This window comes from Drepanopeziza brunnea (genome assembly GCF_022702325.1).
Source record: "Drepanopeziza brunnea f. sp. 'multigermtubi' strain 214-2 chromosome Unknown ctg1, whole genome shotgun sequence".
In the NCBI taxonomy this organism is placed as follows: domain Eukaryota; kingdom Fungi; phylum Ascomycota; class Leotiomycetes; order Helotiales; family Drepanopezizaceae; genus Drepanopeziza; species Drepanopeziza brunnea.
This window is the reverse complement of record NW_027094064.1, coordinates 3,710,334-3,730,725: the sequence shown is the minus strand read 5'-3', so window position 1 is coordinate 3,730,725 and position 20,392 is coordinate 3,710,334. Positions and strand designations below refer to the sequence as shown.

At 47.7% G+C, this 20,392-nt stretch overlaps 6 protein-coding genes across 6 annotated transcripts; 2 read left to right on the top strand and 4 right to left on the bottom strand.

The window, feature by feature from the left end:
- Nucleotides 1–69: 69 nt before the first annotated feature.
- On the bottom strand, nucleotides 70–909 carry L3040_000629 (uncharacterized protein; the record flags this gene model as incomplete). The annotated part of the gene is made up of 1 exon (XM_066155244.1): nucleotides 70–909. The coding sequence occupies one exon, from the start codon at nucleotides 907–909 to the stop codon at nucleotides 70–72; it is 840 nt and encodes a 279-aa protein (XP_066013281.1).
- A 1,868-nt stretch (nucleotides 910–2,777) lies between these two features.
- L3040_000628 (uncharacterized protein) lies at nucleotides 2,778–4,075 on the bottom strand (the record flags this gene model as incomplete). The annotated part of the gene is made up of 3 exons (XM_007288276.2): nucleotides 2,778–2,954; nucleotides 3,019–3,263; nucleotides 3,319–4,075. The coding sequence occupies 3 exons, from the start codon at nucleotides 4,073–4,075 to the stop codon at nucleotides 2,778–2,780; spliced, it is 1,179 nt and encodes a 392-aa protein (XP_007288338.2).
- A 3,593-nt stretch (nucleotides 4,076–7,668) lies between these two features.
- On the top strand, nucleotides 7,669–8,981 carry L3040_000627 (uncharacterized protein; the record flags this gene model as incomplete). Its single annotated transcript, XM_007288277.1, has 3 exons — nucleotides 7,669–7,753; nucleotides 7,867–8,460; nucleotides 8,512–8,981. 3 exons carry the CDS (start codon nucleotides 7,669–7,671, stop codon nucleotides 8,979–8,981), a joined length of 1,149 nt encoding a protein of 382 aa, XP_007288339.1.
- Nucleotides 8,982–9,258: 277 nt separating this feature from the next.
- Nucleotides 9,259–10,378, bottom strand: L3040_000626 (uncharacterized protein; the record flags this gene model as incomplete). Its single annotated transcript, XM_007288278.1, has 3 exons — nucleotides 9,259–9,603; nucleotides 9,656–10,204; nucleotides 10,301–10,378. 3 exons carry the CDS (start codon nucleotides 10,376–10,378, stop codon nucleotides 9,259–9,261), a joined length of 972 nt encoding a protein of 323 aa, XP_007288340.1.
- Nucleotides 10,379–13,103: 2,725 nt separating this feature from the next.
- L3040_000625 (uncharacterized protein) lies at nucleotides 13,104–15,069 on the bottom strand (the record flags this gene model as incomplete). Its single annotated transcript, XM_007288279.1, has 4 exons — nucleotides 13,104–13,265; nucleotides 13,316–14,599; nucleotides 14,716–14,811; nucleotides 14,872–15,069. The coding sequence occupies 4 exons, from the start codon at nucleotides 15,067–15,069 to the stop codon at nucleotides 13,104–13,106; spliced, it is 1,740 nt and encodes a 579-aa protein (XP_007288341.1).
- A 2,017-nt stretch (nucleotides 15,070–17,086) lies between these two features.
- L3040_000624 (uncharacterized protein) lies at nucleotides 17,087–18,645 on the top strand (the record flags this gene model as incomplete). The annotated part of the gene is made up of 6 exons (XM_007288280.1): nucleotides 17,087–17,137; nucleotides 17,333–17,635; nucleotides 17,689–17,744; nucleotides 17,802–17,868; nucleotides 17,979–18,057; nucleotides 18,128–18,645. 6 exons carry the CDS (start codon nucleotides 17,087–17,089, stop codon nucleotides 18,643–18,645), a joined length of 1,074 nt encoding a protein of 357 aa, XP_007288342.1.
- Nucleotides 18,646–20,392: the final 1,747 nt, after the last annotated feature.

Sequence of the window (20,392 nt, the reverse complement as noted above, 5' to 3'; positions counted from 1 at the left end):
TACTATTGACTACTCAAGTATTGATACGTTGATCGTGATCCAGGAAACCCGCTACCCAGAGACAACATATCATATTCTTCTCCTTGTGGTGCTCTGTCCGACCCCGCCTTTTTCCAACATGTCGCCATTCCGGTCCCGACAGAGTAAAACCATCCGTTCCATCTCAACCGCCCGAACTGGTCTTGGTTCCTTCAAGCCACACTCGACTCCTTTAATCACCATGTGGACTCTCTCTTCATCAGCCTGCGACAACGATTGCCTCTCGCTCATGGTCCCATCCCCTCCACTTGAAACTGGCGTTGGTGGAAACCTGTTCCATCTGCCGACAACAGTACTCCTCTTACCAATTGTACCATTACCATCTGGACTCAGAACCCTATCTTTCTTCGCAGGTTCGCCAATTGGCACCATGGTCTTTTCCGTCTCGGCCTCATCTTGACTCTTTCGCGAGGGTGGCTCGAACAAACTTCGCAGAGACTTACTCAGCTTCCTCCGGAATATCGTTCGCCTTCTTTGTATCGGCGGTGCCGGCTTATCAGTATTCTGGGACGCGTTCTCGAAGATCTTGAGCTTTTCTCCAAATGTCTTGCTCTTTGGTGTAGAAAGCTTTTTATTTGGAGAGCTTGGCTGAGAGGGCCATGTCATTGATATTTGTGGCGCGTTTCCGACATTGGATGTTATTTCCTGCATAACACTTGGCATCACCATTGACTCTATCTTGGGTTGTGGACTTGGCACAAGTGGAAGAACCGGTGGTTCTGGCGGTGGTGGAATACCAAATGTATCATTTTGTTGTCGTTTCTCCTCCGGTACGGCCAAAGGATCTTCGGCGACCGGTATTGGTGGAGCCGGCGGTTTATCAGAAGACGATGACTTGGAAGCAAAGTTGCGATCAAATATCTTCCTCATGGCTGCAACTTTGGAATTCTTCCTTTCGCGAACGCTCTTGCGTCCCGGCTTAGCTGTCACTAAGTTATGTTCAGTGTTTCTCGCTGTGATCGCGACACTCGATGCTTGTTCAGCCGTGTACTCTTGTGGGAAGGTATTTCTCTTCTCTAAGCTCTTAGCACTATATAGCTCGGATATCTTGTTGCTTAGCCGTCTTCTGCTCAAAGGCCTAATGCTCTCGTCAGGCATTTCTCCCATGAAAGGTGGACTGCCGTCTCCTCCCAGAGCTGTATGTTGACGTGTATCTAGAATCGCATTTCTCTGGCGTCTATTCCGGAGGGACTGGATGGACGAGATAGAGGGAGATCCCTCTTGTTTATATCTGTACTTCCCATAGCTATCCAGAGTCCGAATAGTATTTTTGCTAATCGATGACTTAGAGGGAGAGCTTGGAGCGAGTGCGTGACCAGGCGATGGTTCAGCAAGGCATTGCTTCACGGGTGAAGTCTGGCTGGACTTGGTAGGTGTGAACGCCTCAATTCGATTATTTCGTACGTGTGTCCGCCGTGAGCTGGCAGTCGACGGCGTCAAGAGGAAATTTTTGTCACAGACTTGTATGCGGGACAGAGAAGAGGGAGTGTTGGTGACCGCAGTGTTCATGGCTCGCGAGCTATTTCCCGTTGAGACTGCTATCCAAGACCGTCAGCTCGTAAGGCGAGGTTTGGTGCTACAGGACTTCTTACTTCCGTCGAAAAATTTTATCTTATCCCCGATTAATGCCCTCCTCTGGCCCAAAAGCTCATTCTGAATATAGGGGGCGGCCACGCCGCGGAACTCCTTGCGGCGAATCGTTCCGTCTGCGTCCCAGGTACCGCCACGGAGTCTTACGTTGCTTAGCATTTCGGGGTCCTGGACTTTCCTAACCCCTACTCGAATAACCTCGTTGTTCGATAAGACAAAGACATCTGCTCGCGCGACTTTGGAATCGCTCTCGGTAAAATCTTTCCCATGTCTGTCGATGCTCCCTCTCCTAGGGTTGAATATAGTCGATAATCTTCTCCTGTAGTTATGTCCTGTGCCGCCTCTATCTTTGGACGGGCTTCGCGGTATCTGAAGAGGTGCCGGCTGCAAAGAGGGTGCGGGAATAGGTAGGCTCAATGCGTCGAGAGCTTCGAACTTGGTGACGAGAGAAACTAGGCCGAAGGATATTCGATGAGATGTGCGAGCCGAGGGTTTTTCTTTCCTGCTATTAAGAGGCCCTTTGGTATGAAGCTGCTGGCTTTGATCCGACTTTGTATGCCGTGATCGACGGGCACCCCGTCTGGATGCCGAGGATGGGCTTCGTTTCGCGGTAAAGTAATTCATGTCGATAACGCCTGCACGAGCAGGAATACGAGCTTGTGATACAATGGTTGATATTATCAAAAAAGGAAATCGTTCTATGCGGGTCGAAGAGCGAACGCTTCTATAGGAGATGCCCAGCTCCCGAGAATGAGATACTGGATCCAAGAAATAATGTCGAGTATCACGAATGATGGTCATGGAGAAGACCCATGGAGGTTGGAATTTGCCCTTCCTTTTCTGGATTTTCGGCTTTTTCGAGCAGTCTGGCAAGGACGATCTGCCACCTGGGAAGATACCAACTATCATGTAATATGCAGTTACTAGTACTTGGGACTCGAACTTGTGTCCACGATCAATCGATTTCTGTGTGACTACTGAGTATATTACAATTGAGAAAGAAAGAAAATAAGTCGTATGTGCAAGTGGAGATGGTGACTATTCCGTGCCTCCGCAAAACTGCAATGCCAAATACATCAAGCCGTATCTACCTTCCTACCACCAGGTATCAAATCCACCCATGCAAAGACACAAATCGGACATCATCCTTATGCCGATCGAACACCGCCATTTTCACGACCGCTGTGTACACTGTAAGTGCGGTTGACTCGGACACCCATTCTCTCGAGATCAAGGTCGGTGCTATCTCTTGAGGACTTGACTGGAATATGCTCGATGACTGTATCGATGGTTGAAGGGCTGATCGGTGCATTACTGCCCTTTCTCTGTCCCGTAGATTAGTATGTATTTACCCGCCTCAAAACCGAGCCAGGGACGGATTGTACGTACCTCAGTGCCAAAAGACATCTGCCCAGAAGATCCACTGTTGAAGGTCTTACCTCCCAGTGAGGAGCCGCCTTGAGATGATCTTGATCCCCAAAGTTGTGAAACGTTGAAGGAAGAAGTAGGCTCGGTGGTGACCATTGATGCCCACAGGGAAGAGAGGGGAAGTAGCAGGGCGACAATGGTTATAGCCAATGAACCAGCAGAGGGAAAACTATCAGGGGCAGCGTACTCGAGAACTGCGAAGCCCGCTGTTCAGATTCAGCGATGTGATTACGGTTGGATTGGAAGACGAGGAGAACTTACATGGAATGATCATGGTGCATCCGCCCATAGCAGCGAGTATCTGAATGTAGCTCCACTTCTGAAAGCCCATATTCTTGCGAGCGTAGATAGTCCACAGCAGCTTGCTAGTGAAGATGATGGAGTAGTACCAGATGGAGATGGTTTCGGTTGCCAAAGTTCCAACGGAGATCCAAGCATAGGAGAAGTATAAGGCGGAGTTCAGGATTGCTCGAGAGTTGGTGATGCATAGGGCGAATCGGAATCCAACAGCAAGCAGGAAGACGAGCCCGGAGATGAAGCACACGCCCCAAAGGTACTTTCTATCCATGACTTTGCAAACAGTGTAGGCTTGAAGGAAGAGCGACATGTTGACTGTGATCGTCAGGAGGAGAGGGACAACAGTTGCTGCGACACTATTTGCGTAGGCTGATCGCGGAACATCGGCGAAGTCGACACCAAACGTATTGTAGAAGTCAACCCAGGGACCGGTAGTATAGATCGCAAGGAGGAGGTTGCGGATGACGCCAAGTGCGAGTGACAGTAAGTTGAGGATGTAGACTGGGGTTCTGCGCTTGGTTTCCTTCGTGAGGATAGCGGTAACAAGGAACATGATGAGGCATGCACCGAGCTGAGAGCCGTAGTTGATGGCGATCCGGGCCAGGTAGCAGTAGAAGTAGTTGATATCCACCATATTTGCGGTGACCTGGGTGACACCATCTCTCATGAGGAAAGTAACATTCTGGGTCTTGTAGTCGAAGGTGCTGCTGGAGGACGACATATTTCTTGAGCGATTTGATCTGTACTGGAGTACTTGAATAGAAGAGGCTACTAAAGAAGATGAAGATCTTGACGAGTGTTTGGAGCTGAAGAAACGCGGAAGTCGATGTAGGATGAAAGAAAGATTCGATGGAAACCTGAAAGAGATTTCTTATGTAGTAAATATTTGTGGGCCAGCTACAACACAATATCTTGATGTTTCCGAGAATAATATGAACCTCGTGTAGTGTAGCTGAAGTGGTTCAGTCAACGCTTTGGAACAATGATTATTGCTGATATTATGAAGCGAAACTTCGGAGTGGGAATTGGCAGGAATAATACCAAAGGACGAGGTTGATCGTATTGTTCCACCCCCAGGAGTGAATTACTTGCGCCGCAATTGAATTTGAGTCGCAGGGTCAGAAAGCATTGGAGAGAATTAAAGGATGGCTTGAACAATGAAAACTCGCTTAACTCCTTCGTATTGTTCTCGCTTATTTTTCAGGCCCCTATTTGCGCCACAAACCCATTTGGAGTGAAGATCTGGCAAGGGATACTGCGAGAAAACGGGAGTATGCGAGATTGATCACTCGTTGATACCGCGCTTATGAGGGGTACACGAAGCTACGAGGGAGCCGCTGCCAGAACGGCGATAAGACCACGGGCTTCCAAATCCAGGGAGGATGTTGAATGCCTTTCCGGAGGACATTATTACAGCTCACCCATCCCGGAACAGTGTCAAGTTATCACTTATAAAACTTCTGAGGTCAAAATCTATGTTCTCTGTCTTTCATGTGAGTCGACTAGCCTCTATGGTCTACTCGAGGCCTCAGAGAGCCGGAATCGAGAGGCGGGCACAATTCAAGTTTCGGGAGACTACGTCTCAACGCAAAACCTCGCAGGGTTCTGTTCCTCGACACTGCTAGCTGAACCCCCAAACCAGATTCGTTTGTGCATTCGAATCTGTCGAAAGAAGAAAACTGAAAGACAGACAGAATGAAGGCTCACGCAGGCACCAACAGTTAGTTCTGGGACCTTGCCGCTGTCTTGGCCCATGATTGAGAACAACGTGCATTATTGATAGTTGAAAACTCTTTTAGCTCGACCCTCTAGATACAGTGAGGAATTCCTTCAAACTGATTAGGCAGTAACGACGTTGAAACTGCTCACAAGGTACTGGCCTGTCGCCGTATAAATTTTGACATTGGTCTGTGAGATTGGCCATATTTCAACGATCCGCTCTCGGCAACACCTCCAGCGACCGCTCCTGCCGTCCTAATCAGCCTGTTCTTTCCGAAGAGCACGGTGAAATTGGTAAGAGAGATCTTATAGCCGTTTTGTGGACATAGTGAGAATTCCAAAGAACAAAGCATGAGCTGCGAGTTGCACGATACTCATCTCGTAGTAGCCTCGAGATCAAAGGTCCTGCCATTACAGCTCATGAATGGTAGCGACCAACAACGAAGAACAGTTGTTCGCATTTGCCAAGGTGAAGTTCTGTTTGCATGGACATGGAAAGTTGACTGCGGATCCAGCAAACTATACGCTAATGGAACCCGCTCCCGTCTCACGATCACATAAATAATTGTCCAGCCACAAATGATCTGAAAACCAGGAGGATTGAGTATCCCCGGCCAAAAAGATGAGGTTGTTGATCTTGTTGTCGTAAATTTGAGAGAGCATTCTGTTCTACTTTCATTGATATCTGTCTCTGATGATTGGGGGTAGCAACTGCTCGACTGGTCTCTTAGTAGGGTGAAGTCACACAACGGATGTGGGGGATTAGAAGTTCATAAAGTACCATAAGTCACATTTTAGCAATTTACCAAGGCGAAGGACTCGTTGATTCGGGAGAATACAATCTTGTTCCAAACGATTCGCTAAGATTCACCTCGCTTCGAGGACTCTGACAATTTGTTGTAAATTGGTTGTCTTGTCGGGGGCCCATGAAAGATTTACGACCTCGTACTTTCAAACTGGATTGTAATTGTTATACCGTGTAGTGTGTGATCCTAAATGCATGCTTTCGTTCCTGAGTCCAGGAGCTCTCGGCATAGTTCTGGGACCTCGAGATTCCCACCGATGGAATCAGTCCTCCCCGTATCGGGATTGGGTAATTTGCGCACCTCTAGTAAAAGCAGGACTCTAACTACTGACCTTTCACTTGTCTTTTACGAAGAACCAATTACTTTTACCCCCCGGAAAAAACTGCGAGCACAGCAGTATATGTTGTAGTTGTTGCAGTAGTGACCAAACCTCAACGCTCTTGCTTTTGACAGCAGCTTTCAGGAAAGACTTTGAGGAGGACCGAACAGGAGACAGCCACATAAATCTTCGTCCGACTGGTATCGGAAATCATGATGAACAGTGAGAATAACCTGAAATAGCGACGACAGTGCATGCCATGAATATAATCTGCTAAGAAACATCCTTTGGCTATACATGCCCGCCATGACTGTATCTTACGAATCGTTTCTTCCACCCTCTTGCGTAAAATGCAAAAGAGCGCAGAAATAGCTTCATGAGTATGGCTGAACCAATATGATACTCGGCCTGACTATGGCAGTAAACAATTTGAGACTGAAAGCTACCCGAATTCTTTGAGTCCGAGGAACGGTACATTGGCCTTTAATCCTCAGACTTGCCTGAGAGTGGCCGAGCACACCCTCATGTGTGCTGATCACGTACCCGTGGTATCGTGAGGCGGTTGCTGTTTAGCATCAGTACCCAGGCGATTATAACCTCCTTGGCACTTTCCTTAAATTGAGTAACTTTTTGAAATTCTTGCAGACATCATCTGAGAATATATATTCTGGTGCGTTGAGCCAGCGAGCGATTCAGGTGCCGCAGTTGGTTGGTAAGTCGCTGCGTGCTGTGATAAAGCAAAATACCTGAAGTCAAAGGTCGGAGGATTGAAATCCGAGGATCTGTCTGTGCACTGAAGGTGGCGCGCTGCGTAGGAATACCGGTAGAATGGATGCACATACTTCAGATCGGATTTGGAATGCCTTCAAACCCTCTTTTTGTCGAGTTGATGAAGAAAGGGCCACTGATGGGAAAGGCAGCAGCATCGAAAACGGAGGAGACTCCCCCGATCAAAGTAACTGCATTATCAATAAGCGCCCCAAAAAAAATTGGGATTGCAACTACGGGGGAAGTAAGAAATAATGAAGTTCTTCAGGCCGACTCTGGGATTCTTAAGCTTATCATATCTGTTCAAATCCTGATCAGTCAGTATGAACATTGATTAGCAGGAATGTCCTAAAACTCGAGATAAAACATTCATGATGACGAGAGAAGAAAGGAGTACCCAAGTCTAGAACAATGACGGGTTAAATTAATAAGAGCGAAAGCCAGAACGAATGGTGCAAGAAGATATAAAGTCGTTATAGTGAAAACTTAGCTTGATAGGAGTTGTTGTTGCATGACCCATAGCCGAGGCCGCGAATTTGTAGCGTGGCCTCATCTGTGCGGACACGCGACGAAACGACACCTCAATATGCCCCATCCACTATCGTCCAATCCTTAGATTTCTTTTACATTCATTTGGGGGCTCTTGGTTCCATGCCGGCGCAATAGCAGAAACTTGAAGCTTCAATCAGGAAAGCATCGGAGATGAATGGATTTTCAGATCATGGCTTGGACGAGGATGCCTTTGGGGAGAAGACAGGCAATATTGTCCAGGCTTTCGACGCCTTTCGTAAGGCGCCCTTGCTCCATAGCACTCCTTCCGGGGCCTTCGACCTCAATTGGTCCATCGGCGCAAACATTTACTGCGGAATCCTTTACTGACCTCTCTCTCTCTCTCTCCAGCCAAAGCCAAACCTCAATATGTGACCCGCACCTCAGGCGGCGGGAAATGGACCGTCGCAATGCTGATCGTCTCCTTCATGCTCATCTACTCCGAGTTCTCACGCTGGTGGCGGGGCCACGAAACGCATACATTTACTGTGGAAAAGGCCGTGGAGCGAGGTCTGCAGATCAACCTGGACATAGTCGTGCCGATGAAGTGCGAGGACATCCACATCAATGTGCAAGATGCGGCCGGCGACCGAATCCTGGCAGGAGTGATGTTCACGCGTAATCCGACGCAGTGGGCGCAGTGGGTGCATGAAAGGGGTGTGCACAGGCTGGGGACGGACGCAAATGGCAAGATTATTACGGGCGAGGAGTATCTTGATCATGATGAGGGCTTTGGGGAGGAGCATGTACACGACATCGTTGCTGCTGCTGGTAAACTAAAGAAGGCAAAGTTTGCGAAGACCCCGAGGTCACGGAAATCCGCTGAGATGGACAGCTGTCGGATTTTTGGCAACCTGGAAGTCAACAAAGTGCAGGGGGAACTTCACATTACAGCTCGAGGTCATGGGTACCAAGAGCTTGCCGCTGGTCATCTGGACCATCATGGTATGTTTTCCTTTTATTGGACATGGTGTACTGGCTAACAGTTTAATAAAGCATTCAACTTCTCCCACGTCGTCTCCGAGCTTTCTTTCGGCCCCTTCTACCCCTCCCTCCACAACCCTCTCGATCGCACAGTCTCCACGACCCCAAACAACTTCCACAAGTTCCAATACTTCCTTTCCGTGGTCCCTACAGTCTATTCGGTGGACTCCAGCACAACATACTCCTCACAAACTCTGTTTACTAACCAATACGCTGTCACCGAACAGTCCCATGTCGTTAGCGAGTTTTCCGTACCCGGAATCTTCTTCAAGTACGATTTTGAGCCGATGTTGCTCACAGTACAAGAGAGCAGGGACAGCTTCCTGAGATTTCTGGTCAAGGTGGTCAATGTTGTCAGTGGGGTACTAGTAGCAGGGCATTGGGGCTTCACTTTGACAGAATGGATGGTCTCTGTATGGGGAAGGCGTCGGAGGGGGAGAAGCGATGGAGTCCTTGACGGCAAATCCTTTGGGATGGAATGAGTAGGGGAAAATGTACATCTATGTCACTTATCATATCCCAGGCGTTCTGGAGTATTGGGGTCTTTTTGAGGCAACAATCCAGGTGGTTGAATTTCTAGCGCCATTTTGCATATTCATGACTGAAGATGACCTCGACCCCGCTGCCAACGGTCCCCGATCCGACGTTCGTGAGATCCAATGCATTAAGGGCAACACGTACGGTTGCAACTATTACTAGAGTATATTAAGCACGAAAACGCTGGCCAAGAAAAACCACTTGTACACTGCATACACCCTACTACTTCTTCGTAGACAGTCCAACACCCAGTCCAACACCAAGGGCAATAGCCAAAACGATAAGAACAACCACCAACAAGCACCACCACTTTAGTCTGTTTCGGCGTCTAGCGTGCTCGTTCGCCTTGTCGATCTGAGTATTTCCCTTGTCCACATCCTGGGCGGTTTGAATGGCGTTTTGCTCTGTGTGTTCAATTACGGGATCCTGAGCCTCAACGATTTGAGCCATGTCAGCGAACATAGCGGCGAGGTCTGTAAGGGTAGCCTCGATACGCTGGAGCTCGTTGTGACGGGCGCGAACGGCACCAAGAACTGAGGAAGCTTGTCCCGATCGGTTGCTTTTGAGCTGTGATTTTGTCAGTTTGTTAATTGTGACTCGTTAATTTGACTCTACTTACTGCAGTCTGGAAAACACCCTCCGAGCCCCAGTCCAGCTCAGACGCCTCCATGACCTCGGCCTCGGATGCCTCTGGGTTGACTATACGGTATTGTCTTGCGATTTGGTCACGGTATCGTTGTCTGTACGCGACTTCTTCTTGTTGGTAGTCATTCAAGGACTTCTCGAATTCGCCCTTCAATTGCTTCGCCTGCCTCGCTTTCACGCTCTTCGATCCGTCTTGCGTCTTGATAGCGTCCAGCTCCAAATACTTGATCAGGTCTCTGATTTTGGTGTTCTTCAGCTGCGTCTCCGTCACCAGGCTCTCCAGCTGAGCGGAGGAGTTGCTGTCTGGGGATGACAAGGCTCGCTGGTGTAGAGACGCAATTTCTTGGATGTTCGTGCCCAGGCTTCTGATTTCTTGTTTGGCATAGTCGACGCGTGCGAGGAAGTCTTGCTGCGAGAGGATGGTGGATGAGGTGGTGGTCGCGGGAGCACCGGCATTCGAGTATTGGGAGGCAGCTGAATAATTGGACCTCTCATTCTGAGGGCGCAAAGCCCCTGGTTGACCCTATGCGACAAAAGAAGTATTGTCAGTCTTGATCTCTGCATACGAGGCGCGCAAACTTGGAGCACCTCTCCAGGGCGGGCTGGTGAAAGAGCTTACTCCGCCTTGCCCATTCTCCGCACTAGGACCATCGCTGTACGGATTGCCGGCATACTGATCGTATTGTGTGTACGACATGTTGCGCGCTCAATTGATGCTCGAAATATGTGGCCGATGGGTTATTGTTGTTGTGGGAATTGGTTTGTTTAATGAGGAACGAATGGTAAAGATGGCGTTAAAAATTGGGCCGCTCAAAAGATTGATTCCCTGACGGGAATTGCCCACTCGACGAGGAATAGCTTGGCGGGTACCTAGGTTAGGTAGGTAGATATTCAATGTTCAATCTGCTCAGCTGCGCTTCACGAAATTTCTGGATGGAATCGTGGTGGCCTCGTACTGAGGCAGAAAAGCAATGGAGGAGGGAAGAGTAGCCAGGAGAAGCCAAAATCAAGCAAGTACCGTAGTTCCCTCCCTGCCCACCTGATTCGGATCTCAAGCTCGTTGCTTACCTTTCTACCCGACCCGACAACCTCAGCCTCAGCCACCGAGGCTTCGTCGTCCCGCCCTTGGTGCCTCTGATCATCTTGTATGCACAGATAGAGGTAAATAATAGAAACGATAGAGTACATGTATATATATTTATATACCTATGTATGGCCTTTTACGGGATGAAGCACAGCATGTCGACAGAGTAGGTAGGTAGGTAGGTAGGTAGGTAGGTAGTCTGATCAAGTCTGATCAAGTCTGATCATATCTGATCATACTGTAGATAAGGCCCAAGAGACAGCTGCCGATGACGTTGGAATCCGTCGAGGAGGGTGGCGGGTCCCTGTTGTTTGACATTACTCCGTATTTTACCATTCAGCTCACGCGCCAGAATAGAGCCTGTGCGGTATAGCACCAGCTGCTAGGTAGTAGGAGTAATAGTATTGTTTTAACGTCTATTATGGTTCCTAAGAGTCCGACTTAACACTTTTCGAAAGGTATTCCGACGTGCCGGCATTAGATCCCGACCTAAACACTCCGCAAAGAAAAGCGGTTCGACTTAATCAAATAGTTTTTTAAGTACAATTTCTATTTATATCAATAAGATTCAAACCACGAAAGACAAAAAATATAGTTCGATATAGAATCCCGGGTCTTTAATCCCGCGGTATCGCAGCTCTGACGTATTCTAGTGCTTTTTGTTAACGGCAATTCTTAGTTAATAATGTTTCAATCGCTGCGGTCGCTTTTTATTGCGATTAGTTATTAGCGGCTCGATATACCGTCTTTCCGATTATTTAATCGAGTTATCGATCGCGATCCTTTTTCTTTTTCTTCTTTCCGTACTTTTTGTATTCGTAATCGATTGTAAGTATAAGCGTCTGCTAAAGGTTCTTTTATCGTATAGCAATCTCGAGAGTTCCGAAGAGCTAAGCCGTTACCGTGTCCACTTCATTCTTTTAGCGTTTTTATATAACCGATCGTACTACGTAAATCCCGCTTTTCACTATCCCCTCCTATAAATAGTAGTACATATCGAAAGTATAATTTCGCACGGGATCTTACCAAGGCTTAAATCAACCAACTTATAAAAATTCAGCCTTGAAAAGTACCTTTGGGTCAGTATTTATTCTGTTTAATAAAGTTGACAAGGCTTTAAGCCATTTACTACGTACTACGTAAAAACCACCACTTTATAACTTATGAGTCTAAACTGGGTCCCGACATGTATTTATAGGGGAGGATGGTAAGTGTCGAAAGAAGTCGAATTTAATCGTCGAATACAGTCATCGAGCTAATCGATAGTATCGGGTTCGAGTTTTGCATTAAAGAGTATATTATGATACTTGTTTCGTGTTTTTAATCGTCTTTCGTTCCGTCGGCAGATACCAAAGAAGCGGCTAGCATTAAAGTGCATCGCTTCGATTACCTTGAAAGGTACGTTTTCTGATCGGCTTTCCGAATATTGTTAAAAATATCGTAAATTCGTAGCTAGCGCCGCGTACAAGCTCAGAAATCCGTCTTCGCTGGCCGCTGCTAGGTAATAAGTACCATCCCCCTCCATGAATACATGTCGGACCCAGTTTAGGCCCATAAATCGTAGAGCGGTAGTCTCTGAGTGGCTCAAAACCCTGTAAACTCAATTGCACAGATTAAATACTGACCTAAAGATGCTTTTCAAGGCTGGATTCTTATACTACGTAAGTTGATTTGTTTAAGCCTCGGTAAGATCCTTTGCAAAATTATACTTTCGACATGTATTCATGGGCTGGGATAGTAATACGGAGTGTAGTACGGAGTAATAGTGAGGTGCTCGAGCTACCGTATCGATATCGGGAATTAATCGAGGCCAATGCCCCGCTCCTCTTTTCAAGGTCACATGAATCTCATGTTCAGTCTTTCGCAGATCATGTCACGGGGTATTCTCATCCGACCAAGCTCGGAAAGTACGTAGCGCTCTCCAGTCATTCATTACACCTTGCAGCGCTGCCCTTTCTGTTATGATGTCGAAACAAGAGGCCCTAGGTTCGGGTTGTAGAGGCGGCTGCTCCGAGTTTCCCGATTACTCCCCGAACTGCTTTTTTCTTGACTTGACATTGGACGTTGGACTTCTTCGCTGTTACGAATCCTGGGTCGCTGTCACGTTTCGGAGTGTGACTCCGCATATTGCGGTCTATTTGCTTGCTTGCTGTTTAAAGCGCGTGTTACCTTTGTCTGTTGACTGAGGAGTACAAAAGCGATCTGCGAACTGTCTTTGCATCCTGTGAATTATACATTATGGAATTAAAGCTATTGATCATCGTCAATCGTGAACATGAAAAAATCGTCAACAGTCATCCGTCTTAGGATCCCACTCCCACATTTCAGTCCAAACTTCTCAGATTCCAGAATCGTCTTGGTGGTAGAGTGCCTCGTCAGCGTAGGCAGTCCAGGCCGAGCAGGTGTCATGGAAGACCGCAGTATCGCTCATAGCGACGGAAATCTGGCTCTGAGACTCGACGAATTGCATCGCGAGACCCTGGGAAGCGTGCCAAGCGATCTGAAAATTGTTAGCCCTGGATATCATGAGACATCGGGATGGTGACTTACATGACAGTGAAGCAACCATGATCCTGGGTTGTCCTTCTTAAAAGCAATAGCCAAGTATCCGTTGCCAGGGAGCGAAGCAACATCTCGGCGAGGGGGGTTGATGAGATTCACGGGTGTGGTGGCCGCATCAAAGACGCCAGTGCCTTGGGCAATAACCCAAAAGTCGTGGCCGTGTAAATGGATAGGATGACTTATTCCGATTCCAGTGAGATCCTGGATGACATAGACAGCCCAGACGGGGTCTGCAGTAGTGATCTCAATGGGTTCGACGTTGTAGTCGGTAGGGAAAATTGACTCGCCGTCGAAGATTCGAAGCGTGGTTGGGTTTCCCCAGTCAATCACAAGAGAAGTTGAGTTGATGGTCCAGGTAAAGTGGCTACCGATTAGGAATCCGAGTTCCTCGGTGACAAAAGCAGAATGGGGGAGGGTATCCACATTCATCGCCAGGTGTGGAACCAAGCTAGCCATGGGCTCATCTCCGCAGTTGGAGCTCACCTCGACAGTGGAAGTGGTGGTTGGATCAGCAGTGCTGGTCGAGTTGTAACGAACGATGCCGGTCATTCCATCGGGGTTTGCGTTGGTAGAACAAGCCGAAATCCACCCAGCTCGCATCCAGTAGTTCCCTGGAGCAGCGCTAGCTTCAACGATAACATCGTAACGCTGACCCATATCAATGATCACCGAGTCTGCGGAGTATGGTACCAATGGGACCAGGTCCATGGCAATGACAGTCATGGAATGCCCGTCGATCGAGAACTGGAAGTGCCCATCGATAGCAGAGTTAATGAGCCTGATTCTGTATTTCTTTCCTGCTTCAAATGTTGCCTCGAACTTCTTGCCGCCACCGACGCAATTGGGGTCAGACGATTTAGAGCAGTCCCAGGTGTTTGTTCCATTAAGCAATCCAGTCTCGAGAATTGGCGGTGCACCAAATCTGGCCTGATCCCAAAGTTGATATGTTGGAATATGCGACCAGTCAGACAGAAAGAGCAATCCGAGATCCTCGTCGTAGTCTGCTGTAGCCGGACCGTTGATGATCATTGGCCCGAGAAGTCCGTCTGCATATTGAGTGATAAAATGGGAATGATACCAGGTCGAGCCGTATTGAGTAGCTTGGAATTTGTAGGTCAAGGTGTCTCCAGGTGCGATTGGACATTGAGTGACACCCGGGACACCGTCATATTCGAGACTTCCCAGCTGTCTGAGCCCATGCCAATGGATGGCAGTACCGTTGTGCTGCATTTTGTTGGTAACATGGATGACCAAGTTGTCTCCCCAATCAGCCTGTTATTGGAGTAAGTATACTTCTTTGAACGACTTGGGGAGTAACGACGATGTTTGGCGTAAGCCCCAACACATGGTGGAGAGAGAAACACCACTCCGAGAAACCGACTACTTACAATGATGGTTGGGCCTGGGACAGTGCCGTTGAAAGACAGGACCTGGCGAGTATACCCATCAGCAGCCAGTGTCGTATTGACTACTTCAAGCCAGTACTGAAATTTTGTTAGTTACTTTCCGAGAAAGAGCTGTTCGTAACTACGCAGTACTCATACCTCTCGAGTTACGCCAGTCTGAGGTGTCACTTCGTACCAATCGGTATCGATTGAGTAGTCTCCCCAACACGATCTCGAAGTCGCTGTATTCTCGCATGACTGGCGAGTGTTCAGGGATGCCTTCGTGTTGGAAGTTAGAGGGATAGCTGATGCCAGGGACGCAGTGGCCGTGAGAGCAATAGCGTACGTGCTCTTCATGGTGAAGATGGATGAAGACGTATGCTAATGAGGGTGTATTGTAGAGATGAGATGAGGTGAATCTGAAGTTTTAAACAAGAGGGCCATCTCTTCCACTTTATACATTTCCCACCTTTACTTTGTCGCGGCTTCTGTCGAACACGATAACGGGTTCAAATCCCTTACCTCAATATACTCTATGCCCTTGAGCTAACAAGGATATAAACGAAGTCCGATCTGAAGCTCTTTTGTGGAATACTACGCTTTTCGAAAGACTAGCCGAGGCGGTTTAAACATGCTGCTCTCGCTCGTTGTCGGAAGTAGCTCCTAATGGGTATTAGATCAACCATTATATCAGAGCTTCTGCTTCAGCTTGCCAAGCTCCCGACAGAATTCAGATAGCCCAAGTCAACACCAGGTCTGTTCTCATACCGCAAGTTGCGGCTTTGTTTCCACTCGCCACTACAAGAGCGGGCCTACCGGTCAGAGCCATCTTTCGATCGGAGACTCTTTAGAGAGAATAAAGTATCCTATTTTCATTGGTGCAGATACGAAGGCACAGAATGGGTGGCCAAGCAATGTTCAATTTGACTCTCGAAGTCCTTTATTGGAAAGGTAGTTGTTCACCGAGGTACATGGCCCTGTCCTAGTTCATGAGTTCCTCCAATCTCAATTCCAGAGCTTGGGCGTCTAGCTGAGCTTTGCCAATGTCGAGTAAATGGGCACGCTCCTTCCCCAATTCTTCCCAGGGCGCTCGGAACCAACTTTAAACTTTAGCCTTCCGGGGTTCTTTATTTATCCCAAAGACCCGTCGGTGCATGCAAGGTTTTGGGGTCCCTGACACCTTGGCTTCCTATCCTTGCTCTCCATGCTTTGCCCCCAAAGTTGAGCGGGTGGCATACGAAAAAAATCTACAGTAACGACTCGTATTTCTTCTTCCGCATAGCGCGCACAGCGCGCATAGCGGGCTGCGTTTAGCTATCAGATGTTATTCTTTTGGACGCAGAGAAGTACTACAGCCAGCCTGAGAAGCCTACTTTACAGAGGAAGTCGTGGGGCGAAAAGTACGCGTAAGTGAAGCGCTTCGGAATTTCAATCAGAATGTGGTCACATCGAAGCGGAAAAGGCTGGCCCAAAACAGGTGATGGTCATTTTCGGATGCTGTTCACAGCTCAAGCTTCGAGGTCTAGGCCAGGGATTTTCTCCTCTCCCATATCAAAGAATGGGGTTGGGACTGTGTACCTGTGTAAGTACCGGCACTGGTGGGTCTGAAACGCGGTTGGAGACTGGCGACGACTTCTTGGTACCACGGTACAGGCCTAAGTATTACCCCTCGACGGTGCCTCAAAAGTTAAGTTTCCACTTTAAACCCCCTGGCCACCCTACCCTCAAGGGGTAATACTTACGCCTGGGACGTAGTATTTCAATATTAACATGCATGAAATACATGATCTTCGCACCTAACTTTATCAAGTGGAAGAGATGTGAGCGATCTTTTTTCTCGTTTTTATGCGTGACGAGCCTTGACTGTATGTTGACGTTCTATTTGGGCTAGAGCTAGCTGTCTACTCACGAAATCGATTCTCTGAGCTAGCCGATATCCGAGTCCTCTCGCAAGCTTGTCTAATTGTTGAAAGCTCGACAGACCCAGGTGCCTGTACAAAAGTCAAAGTAAACAGAAAAGTGCTTACTTTTACCGGGCTATGATTGGTACCTTAGCGAGAAAGCTATTCTTTTTCGTTCCAGCCAACAAACCTGGTTTATTCGGACTTTGCGGCTTTAATTGTGTCGTCATTTTTCGTTCCAGCCAACAAATCTGGATTATTCGGACTTTGCGGCTTTAATTGTGTCGTCATTTTTCGTTCCAGCCAACAAATCTGGTTTATTCGGACTTTGCGGCTTTAATTGTGTCGTCACTAACAAAACCCCACTATCAAAATCAACCCCTCACACAACTCTCCCTTCAACACAATACCAATACCGTACCAAACCAAACCAGAGCACTCTCTACGAAAACAACACATCTCGATTTCGAAAGATGCCATTGATAGCTACCAACCCTAAGCCACGGGTTATCCTCGGCCTTATGGTATGTGGGCTTTGCTCCCCTCGTTTCTTCTTTTCATAGGAGCTTCGGGCCTCCAGATCGGTGTCTGAGGAGCTTGGGGGAAAATATGGATTGATCTGTTTTTTGAATGACATAATTAAATCTACTCGGATTGGGATGGATCCGCGCACCGAACATACTGCACGTACTCTGTCGACATAACTAATTCAGCGATAGACCTTTGGCCCTGATCCGGACACAGGTGCACGCATCACCTCACTTGATGAGTATAAGACTTTTCTGGACCGCTTCCAGGCCGCCGGATACACCGAGATCGACACAGCTCGCTCTTATGTTGGTGGTAAGCAAGAGGCTTTCACGGCCGCCGCGGGTTGGAAAGAGAGGGGCTTCACCGTAGCCACGAAAGTTTATCCTGACAAGCCGGGAAAGCATGCTCCCGACGTTCTTATGGAGAATTTCAACACCTCTCTCAAGGAACTCGGCACAGACTGTGTGGACATTTTCTATCTCCATGCGGCCGTGGGTCTTCTGAATATGGCACCCCTCATGATGCAGACCTGACATCCAATTAGGATCGCTCGGTACCATTTGCGGAAACGCTCGAAGCCGTGAATAAACTGCACAAAGAGTATGTACCATGGTCAAATACTGATTCGTACATCGTAGACGCTGATACCTAGCCAAGGGGGAAGTTTGTCAGACTGGGCCTTTCGAACTTCACAGCATTTGAAGTGGCAGAGGTGGTCCTTACTGTGCGTCTTCACGTTTCTTTTTCAACACCGTGCTCCAATTTTCTGGGAGTTTTGGACAAGTCTCGCAAACTCGACTATTTTGGTAGAAAACATCGCTAACTATGTTGTAGTGCAGATACAATAATTGGATACGGCCCACTATCTACCAAGGGATGTACAATGCTATCACTCGCTCACTTGAGCACGAGCGTAGGTGATGGGGCAGCTCACCAATTATTATTTCTGATCGTCCCAAGATACTGGTTCCGACATTATTCAGGCTACATATTCGCTGACGCCCTGTATCCTGCAGTAATTCCGGCTTGCAAGCGCTATGGCCTCGATGTTGTCGTCTATAATCCTATTGCAGGTGGTTTGTTTTCTGGCAAGTACAAGAGCAAGGATGTGCCGAAAGAGGGCCGCTACAGTGATGCTGTGGGGCGCATGGGCGAATTGTACCGGAAGCGATACTTCAAGGACTCGACCTTTGACGCTCTCACTATTATTGAGCCAGTTGTTCAGAAGCATGGATTAACTATGGTGGAGACAGCGCTTCGATGGCTTGTCAATCACTCGGCTCTGAATATCAAGGACGGCAATGATGGGATTATCATTGGAGTCAGTAGTCTGGATCAACTGGCCGAGAATTTGGAAGACTGTGAGAAGGGCCCATTACCGCAAGAGTTACTTGACGCATTGGACAAGGCATGGAAGACCAGTCAACCAGATACGCCGAACTATTGGCATCTGGACCTGAAATACACCTACGACCCTAGGAAGGCGCTCTTTGGCAAGTAGATGGTAGTAACTACATCTGTCAGATGGCCCGGTTCTAACCGAATGCACATAAGTCGAGAAAGTTTATTTGGACAATACTTTTGTGAAGCATGCCGAGGCCCCTTGTGACTTCTTCGAGGTCAGTCAGTTAAGGTGGGGGTGGGTACTTAATACGAAGTATTTACAGAGTACATATGCATCTGCAGAGGTCTAGGTTATCAGGATGCAGAATCTTTGGCGGCTGCCAAGTACGTGTTACGGAGTACTCTTTCGACTCCTCATGCATATGGTATCAGAGATATCGATCAGTGGCGCACGTGGCAACATGGACGGAGGAGGTGACCATAGCAAGCAGAACCTATTTCGGAATAGTTTACAATACATATCACCCTGGCGAGCCCGCAGGCATCCCCATGTTACCAAAGGTGGTGATACGGGATATACGGACGTACTAGTAGTACCGATAGTAGTACGTACGGAGAGCGGTGGTTTCTGAAGGCCTCAAAGCTTTGTCAACTCCATTGCACAGACCAAATACTTGCCTAGAGATAACTTTCAAGGCCGAATCCCTATAAGTTGATTGGTTCGAGCCCTGGTAAGAAGAGCCCTTGCAAAATTGTACTTTCGGCAACTTTTCATTGGTAGGGGGGAGTATACGGAGATCGTAACCGAGGAGCGAAGAGAAAGAATTATTCCATGTTTCTAGCCGATCTCTTCTCCAGGCGTTCGGCTGCACCATTACCTGACATGGCAGATAAGCCGTACTAGCGGTCACCTGCATAAAATACTTACTTACTGTAGCTTTGACTCAATTTCGTGCAAGGCTAAGAATCTTGTCGAGGAAACAAGCCGAAAAATCTGCAACGCAACTGCATAGAAGTGCTCGAGCCCGAAGAATTGAACGAAATCTACTCTTAGGGCCTTGAGGTCTGGCCACCAAGGCGTAAATCGACCCAAAATAGATTGATTGAATGACTCTTCTGAAAAGGCACCGTGCGTCTCCAAGATTTTCGCCTTGGCGAACAAACTTTAAGACGGTTAATGATTTATGAGTCTTCGAACATAATGGATCACGTTATTGCAAGCCTCATCCCATTTAATCCACCGGCCGTTTTATGCAGTGAACATTTTTCTCATGCCAGCCGCACAATTCTCATATATAATTTTTGCTGTAAAAACCGTAGTCGGAAAAGATGCTATTCGCAAAGTCTATATGCTGCAAGATCGCGAAAAAATTTTAGATGTCAGAAAATAGCGGATAAAACGCAGAATTAATTGCTTATTCTTATGCTTCACGATACGCAGGACACTTCTTTTTGTTTAGGCCATTATGGCCATTTCTACTACAAGCACTATAAGTGTACGGAGCAAGGTGTCGCTGGTCTTTTTAGCATATCCATAATCTCTTTCCGCTTCTTTTGATTCTTTCCAGCTCTGATCTTGAGTCGTTCGAAAGGCGCAATGCAAGTGATATCGGTCTAGTCTGATGTGATGTCGTTCATTTCAAGTGTCCGCATGTGATGGCTGATAATTACTTCGCTATCCACTGCTCTTGGTTGAACGCGGAATTGGCTTCTATCAACCACGTATATAAGCTCTTAAAAAAAGCCATCTTAAGTCAAAATCTCTCGCTGCGCAACGCGAATCCTAGATCATTAAATACGTCGTCTTCGAAGTCAATATAACGGCAAGAGCTTCGTTAGAAGCAGAAAGGTCTGCCATCGCGGATTGGTGAAATATTTGAGTAAAGAAGCGCAATTGCTGGATT